Genomic DNA, 13800 nt, shown 5'->3' with positions numbered 1-13800 from the left:
GAAGACACCTCAGATTTCTTGCAGGATCAGAGCATTATCAATTCTCAGCATTGCCCTTTGGCTTATCTACTGCGCCCAGAGTATTCACGAAATGCCTGGCATCAGTAATTGCTTATTGCAGGCTTCAGGGAATTCAAATTTATCCATACCTGGACGACTGCCTAATACAAGCGGACAACAAGGCAAAATTAACAAAAGGTTTGGAAAATGTCATACAACTATTGCAAGCCTTGGGATACACAGTCAACATGCAAAAGTCAAGACTAGTACCATCCCAAAGGATAACCTTCTTGGGTGCAGAACTGGACACATCAACTCAGATGGTTTTTCTCACAGAAGAAAAACAAAAGCAACTACCAGGTTACTTCATGACATTAACTAAACAAACTCAGCTTACTGCAAGGAAAGTCCTGCAAGCCCTGGGTTACATGGCATCCTGCATAATATTGATTCCGCATGCCAGGCTGCATATGAGGAAGTTACAATGGTACCTAAGGAATGTATGGTCTCAACACAAGCACAGTCTAGAAGCCCAGATTCCAATAATTCCATGCCTGAAGCAAGAATTCCTGTGGTGGGCTCAGGCCTGTCAGTTGAACAGAGGATTGCCTTTCCAAAAACCTCATCCAAGCCAGACCATCACCACGGACGCCTCAGACCTAGGCTGGGGGGCACACATGGTGGACAAATGTATACAAGGCCTATGGACCCAAGACCAGCTGAGACTACACATAAATCTAAAGGAGATGCTGGCAGTGAAACATGCGATCCAGGCATTCAGACCACTACTTCAACAGGGTCATCTGCTGATAAGGACGGACAATACCACAGTCATGTGGTACATCAACAAACAGGGAGGTACACACTCATATCCTCTATGCCGGATGGCAATGGACCTGTGGAATGTGGCCCTGAATCTAAACATTCAACTTCAGGCCAGATTTGTACCAGGAAAAGAAAATTCTCTAGCAGACACCTTAAGCAGAACTACCACGGATGCTCACGAATGGATGCTGCATCCAGACGTATTCAAAGCCATAACAAAGAAATGGGGACTGCCAGAAATAGACCTGTTTGCCTCCCCACACAACCACCAATTGAAGAAATTCTGCACAAGAGCATACCACCCACTTGCTTGGAGGGTGGACTCCCTTTCCTTCAGCTGGAAAAACCTGACAGCATATGCATTCCCACCTCTTCCGTTGATGTACCAAGTACTAATGAAGATCAGAGAGGATCAGCCAAGGATAATCCTGATAGCTCCAGACTGGCCGAGGCAACATTGGTACCCACTGCTGAGAAGCATGTCACGGACACGCGCATGGCATCTACCTCTATGTCCCTTGCTTCTAACACAGAACAACTACAAGATCCTACATCCAAACTTGAAAACTCTGCAGCTAGCTGCTTGGAATATTGCATAAAACAAAATAACCCATATTTATCTCAGAGGGTTAAGGACATTATCTTGGAGGCACGCAGACCCTCCACTAGGAAAACTTATTCAGCCAAGTGGAAAAGATACCTCATTTGGAGTGCAACCAAAGGAGAAAATGTCTCATTGGTGAACATAGCACACATCCTGGAATACTTAGCAGAACTGTTCCACAATGGCCTGTCTTATTCCTCCATTAAGATTCATGCATCAGCAATTTCAGCAGAATACAACATGGACCCTCCTGTCTTTTCTCATCCGTTACTCAGGCAGTTCTTGAGAGGAATCAAAAATGTAAAACCTTCAAGGAAACCACCTTTACCAACATGGGATCTCAACTTTGTGTTGGAAAAGTTAACACTTCCCCCTTTTGAACCAGCAGCAACAGCAGAACTACAGTTCTTGTCTTGGAAAACTGCTTTCCTGCTAGCAATCACTTCAGCAAGAAGGGTATCTGAGTTACAGGCATTAATGGCAGTGCAACCTTTCCTAATCTTCCATCAGGATAGAGTCTCTCTGAGAATTAACCCTACCTTTATGCCAAAAGTAGTCTCCAGAGTGGCATTGAACCAAGCGATTCATTTACCTACATTCTTCCCCAACCCACAGAACAGGGGGGAAAGACTGCTACATACCTTGGATGTGCACAGACAATTACGCTACTATCTGGACAGAACTAAGACCAGCAGAAAAACTGACCAGCTTCTGGTAGCATATGCAACAGGAATGCAAGGGAAAGCAATCTCAAAACAGACAATCTCAAAATGGATAGGAAATTGTATTCGATTTTGTTACTCTTTTCATGGAAAGACAACTCCTGAAAATATCAGACCTCATTCCACAAGAGCTACAGCCACCACTACAGCTTTCCTAAGAGGAGTGGCTACCAAAGACATTTTAGAGGCTGCTACTTGGAGCTCCGTGCATACATTTGCCAAGCATTACAATCTTCCCTTATACTCTAGATCCCGAGCAGGTTTTGCAACTGCTGTTTTGCAAGGGATCTTAACGACACCATCTTTGTCTTAGTGCCTCCTCCCCCAGTTTGGCTATGGTATTCTACCCATATGTTAGGACTGCAGATGCATCCTTGAAGGACATAGTACAGCTTTGTACCTACCATAAATGTGGATGTCCGATAGGTATGCATCTGCAGTCAGGATTACCCACCCTCCTTCCCCTCTGTGGTACTTCTAGGGTATTTACCCCTCTTTTAGCTAGCTGGGGGAAACTATTATGGTGTATTTGTTTGTATATATGTATATATATATATATATATATATATATATATATATATATATATATATATATATATATATATTGTTTGCTCTCTACTGTTTGGAATATTTGAGGGCACCTGGCATCTGGGGCATGAAACACTGAGGAAAATGGCGTCGGCTGATGCCTTTATACCCAATAAACAGCAGCTATGACGTCGGGTGAAGTGCGACATCAGCCGAGGCCAGACCCAGACTTTGGAATCCGGCCGACCGAAGGGCTGCCTGAGGCAGGACAACCCATATGTTAGGACTGCAGATGCATACCTATCGGACATCTACATTTATGGTAGGTACAAAACTGTACTTTCTCTAGCTTGGCTCAAGTTTGGGGTACCATTTGTGTGAAGTCCTCATGTCTTCCCTGTGTTGGTGTGGTTTTCAATGAGTGCTCTGGTTTCCTTCTACATCCCAAAGTCATGCAGTAGATCAAGAGTCATCCTTTAAAACTGCCCATGTGGGGGTCTACCTGTATACACTGTGAAAAGCTGTATTCAGTTCAAGATGATTTCCTAAGGATTGCACCCGCTTTGTGTGGAGGGACACTTTGGAGGGGTTACAAATGAGCTTTCAATGGGGACTGCTTGGGTTTATAGATGAAACAGCAAATACATAGTAAATATATGTGACTCAGAAATACTTAGCAGTCCCTGTGATGATTAATTGTAAATTGAGACATATTAGTTCAGTGAACTTTTTAGAATGTTTCACTCCTTGCATACTGCACGAGGCTGTGCAAGGTGCCCTTATGTAATACATAGATGTTTGTTAATCTCTTGTGGGTTGTATTTCAGTTTTTTTTTGACAAGTCGTTTTCGCTCCCACAACTGACTGTCAGTGGGACTGTGTTCCTCTCCTTGTTTGTCAGATTTTCCGACCTTTACTGGTCTCCCCTGGACTTTCTCCAATAATTATCGAGGCTGGTGAGAAGATAAAGGTGTCCCGGGTTCCCATCACACTGCTGCGTACAGGGTTTTTGCTTAATTTTTCCACCCCAACCATTCCCCCTAGTAACACTCAGTGGGTGGGGCATGCAGTGGATGAACTGCTCCAAAACCTCCCTTCATTTCTGTAAAGGGCTGATATTGGCAAGCTGCCCCGTCCACCCTCAGGAAGCACTTCACACTGGTTTCTCTGTCCTTCACCAGGAGAAGTCCAACTGCATTGTGGCTCTTTCCCTTCTGAGAGGGGGATGTCAGTCCTCTCCTGTCAGAGCATCAGATGCCTGAGCCAGTAACTGAGTCCAGGTCTCTTTACATTGTAGTCTGGCTTTATCCCTCTGGAGCACAAAACTGACCTTTATTTCAGTTAAAGCACTTAAAAGCATCATCAGTGAGTTAGTGTCTTGTTTTATGTCATTTGATTAGGTTGGAGAACAAGTACCTTATTTTTTCTTGCTAACACAAGTTTTATAACCTATGCTGCTTACTTGTACTTACCGTTTTGAATAACAGAATATCAGCTTAAAAGCTGCTGTTTCAGTTATTATGATGAAAAGTTGAGGTCTCAGTATGCCAACATTTCATTCATTCATTCATTCATTCATTCATTCATTCATTTATTCATTCATAGATTACCTGCTTAATCTAGTACAAGCTTATGGGGGAGCCAGAACCTGTCTCTCCACACAGCGGATGCAAGGCATAGGAAGCCATCTTGAACTGAATGTAGCTTTTCACTGGGTATATAGGTAGACCCCCATATAGGCAGTTTTAAATGATGACACTTGATCTACAGCATGACTTTGGGATGTAGAAGGAATCCAGAGCACTCATTGAAAACCACACCAACACAGGGAGGACATGAGGACTTCACACAAATGGTACCCCAAACATGAGCCAAGCTAGAGAACTAAGTGCTCTCTGTGAAGTAGCAATGCAAACTGTTGCACCACTTTGACAACATTTTATTTAAATTTACTTGCAGGTGATATTTTTCATTTCATTGTTCCCCTACTGCCTACCAGCCATCAAACCTCTCATGACCAGTAAGTCCCATTTGTTCCCTCTTGACTTGATATGAGAATTGACCAAAATAAGGTGTCGTTTAGACAACAATAAAGACTTTTCTAATGAACCCTTAACACACTGCCACTTGGCAACTGATGGGCATGCTGTCTACATGACGGTTTTGCGTTGACCACATTCTAGCAGGAAAATGAGTATGCTGCATACTCTCTCACCAGGTAGCTACATTTCCTTTGAGGATTACTGCTGAAATAGCTCATCAAGATCAAACACATGTTCCCTCTCCAAGTGCTGCACATAGACCAGATTTCCATGCTTCCCCTGGGATGGATGATCCATAAGCCACTTACTGCCATATACCCTGCCCGGCTCACTCACTACCCAAGCTTCCACTTAAACTCCAGTAATCTGGGTCATCATCAGGGCTCTGTTGCTCTTTGCAATATAGCCAGACCAGTCTTCAGATGATTTAGTCCCATGTCCTTTTTCTGTGTCATCTTATTCATCATTGCTGGTAGATATAGACTAAAGGTGTACTGTGATTTGCATTTGCTGCTGAAACATTTTTAAAATGTTGTTTTGATTGCTTTGGTTTTAGTGTTTTTTTTAGTACTTAATGACCTTAAAAGTTAGTATTCATGTACTGTTGATTAGTGTTGACCTCCAGGTACTGATGTGAAATGTTGCTTTATTTGTATACCATAAAAACCTACCATCTGTAAATGTTAAGTTTATTATTGGATTTGATTAGGCTTTGTGATAAAAATGGTGATTCTTTGTTGTGCTAGTATATCCCTTATCCTACAGATTTTTCTGTAGGTGTTAGGTATGTTGTGGTCAAAGAGATCCCTGTCTTGACCATCAAAAAGTTGTCACTTGAATTTAAAGCAGTCTTTTAAGAGGAATATTTGCCGACTGTGCATTATTGTAAAAATAGCTCATCAAGTAACGCATCTGACAGATTTGTGCATATTAAGTAAATTTTCATTTTCATTAGTGATTCTAATTTTATTATGTTCCATTTTACAAATGTTTGGTGATGTCTAGTTTCAGTTTCATTTATTTGTTATTACATTATTGTTTTCCTCTTTGCTGATTTTCACAGGTGAGATTTTGCTTAGTGAAGTCAAAGGAACTACTGGTCTGCTTCTGTTAGGTGTGTAAAATGATTTTCTCTTGCTATAAAGCATCCTAATATGGAATTTTGTGCCGAGTGTATTTTAATTATGTTACACACAGATATGTTTATTTTGTGTGTGTGTGTATGTGTGTATCTTATTCCTATAAATCACTGTAGTACCATTTTAATTTATATGATGGTCCACACCACAGTCACTTCTGTGTATTTATGTTTGCTTTCTGTTTCAATTTCTTGATGTACGTAGAATTTTTTGGGATACTTTTTACCCTATTTGCCTGGTGATGATCATCCTCCCCATCCAGACAGTCACACTGTCATTATGTCCAGGCAGGCCGCTCACACCATCACCTCATAGGGGTCCTCTCTCTGCATTAGAGATTAGTCTAGCAGTGCAATACTCTCAGGTGACTAGTTTTGAGGAGTGCATGCCATCTTGTAGTGGGACCATTATCTAGGCACTCAGATGGGTTGGGTAATTTTGCCATTGGTCTAGTAGATCCCATGTGGCACTCTGATGTGTGTGTGAGATCCCGTATTGCTAATTCCCATCATCTATGAGTAAATCTAATGGTTGCTACTGTGAATGGGCAGATTATTGAGTGAGTGAACTTCCTTCCTTTTGTAATGCTGTGTAGGCAGAGCCAACTGCCACTTCTGGGTGCCATACATGCAGCAGATCAGGCTGCCACCCTTCCCACTAGGGGGGATGAGCCAGCATTGGTTGCTTACTCCAGTCCTCCCAAGCCAACTTCACCAGTGCAAGGGTCACTACTCTGATCCAAATCATCTGGGTTGCAGGGCTGGATTTCCCATTAGTTTCTGTAGGCACAGTGCCTAGGGGGCTAAGAAATAGTTAGGGCCTACAAACGAGGCAAACAAATTGAAAAAAATAAATTAATAAGAAAAAAAAAGAGTGGGAGGCAGAAATCTAATTTATCTGAAATTCAAAATTACATTACAGAACCAACAATTCAAAATTTGATTAGGTATTTCCTAAGAAATATTCTCTCTTTGATTTTTCTTTTCAGCAAAGTCTTTAGTAATATCCTCAAAGTCCATATCATGAGTAATGTCACTTTCAGTACACAAAAGAGCCAGAGATTATAGCTGATCCTGGCTCATAGCTGAGCACATATATTTCTTAATTTGCTTAAGTTTAGAAAATGATCTTTCTCCTTCTGCATTTGTTCCAATTATTGAAAAATCCTCAATGCAATATGTACGTTTGGAAAACTTGTAACAAGTTTATCATTTATTTGAGATTTTATCAGTTGAGTCACTTCAACTACTGATTTGTTATCCTTGTACAGTTAGGAAAACTTAAGAAACTCATCAAAGAAGTCTTATTCCAAGTCTCATGAGTAGATATTAACTAAGTCTCTGGCTTTCGATTTAACTTCATCTTTTGTTAGAGATCTGTCTGAAAGGAAGCTGACGGTATCATGCAACATACTGTATGTTGCACGCCGTTTTGTCATTTCTGTAACCAGTACATCTAGAATACTATAAAAAATGTTAATTTGAAATGCATCTTTTGCAGTCAATTCTTGTACCAGTTCCTTTGGTGTTTCTTCAAACGGTTGCTTTTTTTCCGATTTCGGTCTTTGCAATGTTTGTAATCAGAATTTTGAACAAGGTCTTTAACCATTTTTTCAAAGTCATCAAGTTTATCCTTGATTCATACCTCAACTAAGTAATCCAGAAGTCCAGCAAATAATTTCACAGTTGTGCACAGCTCAGTTCCAGGTTTCTGAAGTGCTTTATTCTTATCAATATTTTTTTCAGAATAACTTTCCAAATGACTGTCATTAATGCTGTTTCTAAGCTATTTAGCTTGTTTATCAAAGCTTTTGCTTCACGAACCCCTGTTGTTTTTTTTGTTTTTGACATTCTGAGATATCTAGTAGTGTTGCACAGATTTGATTGTAATTTACCTTCAGTGATGTGACAACATCATATCGGGATGACCGTCTTGTATGTGATAGATTTTTAATTGAAACTGCGCTTTCCATCATATTTAGTTTAGACCATCTTTGTGGTAAGGCTGCAAGGAATGTGTAGAGCAACTGCATAAAGCAGAAAAAATAAAAGGCGGCCAAACAGCTTTCTGCAGACATGATCCCTACTAAATTTAGGCTGTGAGCAGCACATACAACCCATAGTGTCAGTTTGTTGACTTCTTTGATTCTGGCATGGAGTCCAGAATGTATCCCACTCATGTTATTGGCATTGTCATATGACTGAGATCTGCAATTTGCTAGGTCTATTCCATGTTTGTCAAATGTAGATGTTACTGTGTCAAAGGGCAGCCGCAGTGGTGCAGTGGTTAGCATTGCCACCTCACAGCAAGAGGTTCTCCGGTTCGATCCTTGGCTGGGATGCCTTCTGTACGGAGTCTGCATGTCCTCCCTGTGGTCACGTGGGTTTCCTCCGGGTGCTCTGGTTTCCTCCCACATCCCAAAGACATGCTGTTGGTGGATTGGATACTCTAAATTGGCCCTAGGTGTGAGTGTGTCCATGTGTATGCCTTTAGTGGAAGGGTGGGCGTTGGGCTATCAACTCGACATTGTAAAACTCCACTGCCAGTCATGAGCGGACAGGTGATCTGCTGTGGCAACCCCTAACACCGAAAGAAGATGATGTTACTCTGTCAAAAGATATTTAGCACTATGTTTTTCAATGGGAGCAAACATTAAGAAGCTCTCATTTACTTCGCCATCATTTGATACATAACAAATAACAACTGATCTGTGTGACTTATAACTGGGGATGAATGTATACTCAATCCAAAATATTTTGCTTCATTAATTTCAGATTTGATCTGCGTCAACACTTTCAATCCTAATAAATTTATAAATTCTTCATATGTGGTTGAAGATGGGTACAAAATATTTCTGCTGCCTGGATTTCCATATCTTTTTATGTGTTCTTTGAGAAAAGGATCAAACTGTGACAAAAGATCAATGCACCAGAGGAAGTTGCCAGTGTTAGGGTTGTTATGCAGTTCGTTATTCCCATGAAAACGCAAACCTCTTTTTGCCAGGAATTTAACCACCACAGCTACCCTTCTTAAAACCTCAGCCCAGTAATTACTTAATTTTTGCTTTTCCATTTGCAATTCTCTATCAATTCGTAAAGACTTTTGGCATTGTAGTATTGTAGGTATTGCAGTGAGATGATTTGATTTTTCATGAGATGTGATCCTTGCATGTGCATTTTTACAGTCATCAAATCCAGTTTGAAATTGATTTAGATAACTCATCACACCCACTTCTAAGTAACATGCACATATAACAGTACACTTTTGCTGTGGATTCTGAGAATATTAGCCAGTGTCTTTTAAATACTTTGCCATTACTCATTTTCCTGTTAAAAGATATATATATATCTTAGTTTTTTGACAAACTGTTTAGATGTTGATTTCAGTTTGGATTCCAAATTTTGAGATGGCATAGTTTGGGTGAAGTAATGAATGAGATGTACATTTATTTCCCATTTAGCTGGATCAGTACTGAAACCTGATGGTGAAACAGTAACAGATGTTTCTTTAAATCACTTGTAGGTTCTGATTTACTTTGATTTGCAGTTACATCAAATGTTGACAGTGTAGAATCTGTCTGTTTTGTTTCTAATTTCCCATTAACTTGATCTTCTTTTGTTTTTTGATTTACAGACCTGTGATTGTCACAATTGAAATCTTTTGATTGACAAAGGGTAGCCATATTGCTTGGCAGCTGTGTGTGTGTGTGTGTGTGTGTGTGTGTGTATATATATATATATATATATATATATATATATATATATATATATATATATATTTAAGCAATGAACCTTTAATTTTACTCAAGTTCTTTTCAATTTTTTCTTTTTCATTTTTTCAAAACCAAAGTTGTGCTTTCACTTATATCTGTCAGACATTTTAAATGAGGTTAACCTTTAATAAAAAAAATATTACTTTTTTCAGCAAAAAAAACATTTAAAAGAAAATATGGATCAAGTCCAATTGATGGTACCAAATTTTGAATAAAACCAATATTCATAAAGAAATAAACCCTTTTTTTCAATTTTTGAATAGTGAAACAAAGTAAAAAATTTACATAAAGAAATTAAAAATAACACCGTAGGAATAATTAATACATTATACCCTTAACTGAAATCTTTTTAGAATTTTACTCTTAAAATGATAAAAATTAAAAAAAGCAACAGTTTATAAAAAAAATAGCACACAGTTTCTTAAATAGCTTGAATAAAAGATGTCCAAATGATTGTAGGTTATACACTTGGTGTACACAGTTTACTGCCAGTTACTTACTGTTTATTTTTCGCTTTACTGTAACAGATTTTTACCAGGGATTGCATAACTACTGAAGTATACCTGACTTTCTTCAAGTTCAAACAGTAGTGATTAACGAAAAACTAGTACAAACCGATACTGGACATCTCTGCCTTTAGTTGAATAATCTCGAAAAATAAACTCCCTAGTTCAGTCGTACTCCCGATGCCAAGTTGACGGAATCGAGTTGTCAGTCTGGTGCCAAGATGTCCAGTTGGCCAGTGCCGACTCGTCCATGTCCACACAAAAGATGAACTTATATTCTGCATGCCACAGTGCGAGGCACTTGAATAACACACAGAGTTTTATAAATTAGAAGTGTAAAAATGGTAGTTGCTCAACTGACCATCAGTCACATGGTTTAGCAATATAATAGTCATGATTCTTTGCCTTGTTTTCAGTGATCATGATCACGTCTCACTTAATTGGTCGCATGACAAATTATCCTGATTTGTTGAGCGAGGAAAAAGGGGTAAATCTGGTGGTGGCAGCAAGTGATCATGATAAGTTTGGGAAGAAACATGGTTAATAAGAATTTCGTGTCAGTCGGCATAATTCAGAGGGTGTTTATTCCTGTTTTTACACAGCTCGAAGTGAAAGTGCCTATGTCCTACAAACACTAAAATCTGTCCCTGCTGGTTTGTAGTCAGAGCTTTATCTCTGTATGACTTGGATATTTCTCCCTATGTCATGGAGTCTTGTACGTAGATCTTAGTTAACCAAGTGACTACATTTAATGGCCATAGCACTATTAGATTACAACAGAATCCATGCCATTGAAGCACTGTGTACAAAACAAAATGCAAGATGTGAATGTAATCAATAACGAAACTTACTTTTATAGTTAAATGAAGTGGTAACCTTTTGATCTTGTCCATTCAGTCCCTCTGATCTGGCATGTGGCTCCTCGAGCAGCGTGTCTATTATGACTCTGCAGTATTAGTGCTCTAGCCTTAAGCCTCTGTAAGAACTCTCTCTCCTATAATGCAGCACTTCCCTTAATTAACCCAGATCTCATATGGCGTCTTAGCAAAAGGAGGTGATGACTAGTAGCAAATTCTCCACCTCAGAATTTCTTTAATAGTCTGTTTTGCCCCACAAGTTTTTTGTACTTGTTTATATATATATTTTAAGATTAGCACTGTCTAATGTTTCCTTTTTCTGTTCTACTTTTTTAAAATAACCCCTTTCTCATGGCAGTCTTTCCCATCATTGCTAAACTTTTCTTGGTGTGATAGTAAAGTTGGTTGTGTTAACATTTACATAGTTAAATACTTAGTTTCTCTGTATTTGCAGTTTATAAATAATAGTAGTTATGACCAGAGTTTGCATTTTTGGATTACAGTGTTAGTGTTGATCATAGTTTCAGATATTGAAATTTTGCCTAGAGTTGCTGTCATGGAGAAAGCTAGTTTTAAGAAGTGTGCTATGTGCTGTCACAAAATTACACCACAAGATCTCCATGATCTCTTCGTTGTTTGTTTGGGGAGGTACCCACCTGTCAGTTATTTGTAAAATGTATGCAGCATTTGAACCTAGATCATTGGTGTGGACAGGAGGAAGAAACTTATTCTGAAAGACCTCCTGCTGCCTGATTCAGAAGTGGCTAAAACTAAGAGAAAGGGAGAATGGTCCAAGTTCTGTCGTAATTGAGAGCAGTTCTCCTAGTCTTGCTGGCGTTCCAGGACTGCCTTCTGCTGGGTGTGATATCCCTACAAACGGACAACATGACTGTAATTTGGTACACTTACAAGCAAGAAGGAACCAGATCTTATCTCTTATGTCTGGAAGCAGTGAGGGTTTGGCAGTGGGAGATAGCTTTCCAGTGCTTTCTAATGCCATCACACATCCCAGGGTTCTTGGTTGTCTTGCTTGACAGGCTCAGCAGAGATCTTCTCTTGTCGCGTAAGTGGTCCCTCAATCCAGTGATAGTCAATTACTGGGGCACTCCTTGCTTTGATCTATTTTGCCACCACATACCACACCAAATGCAGCAATTGTTTTACTACAATTCCCCTCTGGAACAGTCACCAGTGGGCACTCTGACACAGCAATTCCCCCTGACTTTTTCCTTAATGTCCAGGTTTCTGCAGAAAACAATGAGGTGCAAGGCAACAGTCATTCTCATAGCCCCTTCTGGCCAAGACACATATAATTTCCCCCTCTAAGGCCAGTCTTCCTGACTTTTAGGTCCTGCACAGGATTTAATTTTACACCCCTCTGGGAAGCCTCACCTGGACTTGAACAACCTGAAAGCAACAGCTTGGTTTCTCCAATTCCAGTTTTGGCCATTGATAATTCCCTCCCCGCAGAGGTAGGCAGACTTCTAACTGCTGCTCAAAAATAATTCTGGCTATAAGTTAATCGCAGCAAATGGAAAAGATTTTATTCCTGGCCTTGTCCACAAAACATTGGCCTATTCTTGGCCCCAGTTTCAGAAATTCTGTGTTTTCTTGCCTCCCTTTTTGGTTTAGGCTGTAGTTTTTTCTATGATTAAAGTCTGGCTCCCTGCCATTTCTAGCTTCCTTTAGCATTCACTAGCCTTACAAGCTCTGCAAAGCCTTTCTTAAGGGAACCTTCTTACTGAGACCACTAATAAGAGATCCGGTTCCCCATAGGGATCTGAATTTCGTCTTAGAGGTACTCTGTGTACCCCCATTTGAACCAGCATCTTCTGGTGAATAATATCTTTCGTGGAAACTGTTTTGCTGGTAGCTATCACTTCATCCAGAAGGATTTCAGAACTGTATGCACTATCATTATCTTTTCTTACTTGGTGTACCATAAAGACAGTGTATCTCTTAGAACAAACCCATCCTTCTTTCCTAACATGGCGTCTGAAACAAATATTTCACACCCTATTCATTTGCCAGTCTTCTTTCCAAGTTATGCAAACAAAGGAGAGTATGTATTACATACTTTGGATATGCACAAGCAACTGTGCTTCTACTTTCATAGAAGTAAAATATTTACAAAAGATGAACACTGTTTATCTACTCTGCCCCAAACAAACTGGTTAAAAAGGTTTTTGAAGTGTCACTTTCATGATGGCTGTCAGACTGCATTTCTTTTATGTGGCCAACATTAAGACTCTTCTTAACAAACCAAGGGCACACTCAGTGAGAACTGTTGCAATTTCTGGTGGTTGATATTTGTGAGACTACCATCTGGTCTTCCATTCATACCTTCATCAAGCAATATAAATTGAACTTTGTCTCCAGTGCAGGAGCATCCTGTGATGCTCCTTTCTTGAAGTGTCTCCCTGTCATGAAGCCACCGGGGATGCATCATAGCTTGGAGCTTTGACCTGCATGTCTCATTGGACAGACTGAATGAATAAGGTACAGAAGTTATGTCCTTAGCATAATGACTCATCCTTTCAAAGGTTCATAGGTGTATACTATGTTAATAACCACTAGGGCCCTTAAAGGTCTAGCCGTGCAACCCAAATGTGACTCACTAATTTGATTTATAGGGGTGATTTAATGACTTCCTTTGTACATCAGAGACATAGGAGCCAGACCAGGGCTGACTTTCCAATTACCCATCCATTGGTCCAAGTTACACTTAAATAGGGATAGGGAGGAACTTTGCTACACATGAATGAGGGAGTCTGTTTTATAGAATGAGAATTCTCTGAGAAACAA

The 13800-nt window shown here is 39.8% G+C and overlaps 1 protein-coding gene across 4 annotated transcripts in view; it reads left to right on the top strand.

The window, feature by feature from the left end:
- OPA1 (OPA1 mitochondrial dynamin like GTPase) overlaps positions 1–13800 on the top strand; it is a 2039562-nt gene that overhangs the window by 242965 nt on the left and 1782797 nt on the right. For 2 of the 4 annotated variants that reach the window (XM_044070302.1, XM_044070304.1), the window contains exon 5: positions 5785–5835. The exons of the other annotated variants lie outside the window; for them this stretch is intronic. In XM_044070302.1, coding sequence (XP_043926237.1) covers positions 5785–5835 — 51 coding nt within the window. The remainder of the gene's footprint in view (positions 1–5784; positions 5836–13800) is intronic. 4 annotated transcript variants of the gene reach the window in all.

This window comes from Protopterus annectens, chromosome 4.part1 (assembly GCF_019279795.1).
Source record: "Protopterus annectens isolate FY-2018-M chromosome 4.part1, PAN1.0, whole genome shotgun sequence".
Classification (NCBI taxonomy): Eukaryota; Metazoa; Chordata; order Ceratodontiformes; family Protopteridae; genus Protopterus; species Protopterus annectens.
The sequence above is the reverse complement of the archived record's forward strand: the minus strand, read 5'-3'. Positions and strand labels throughout refer to the sequence as shown.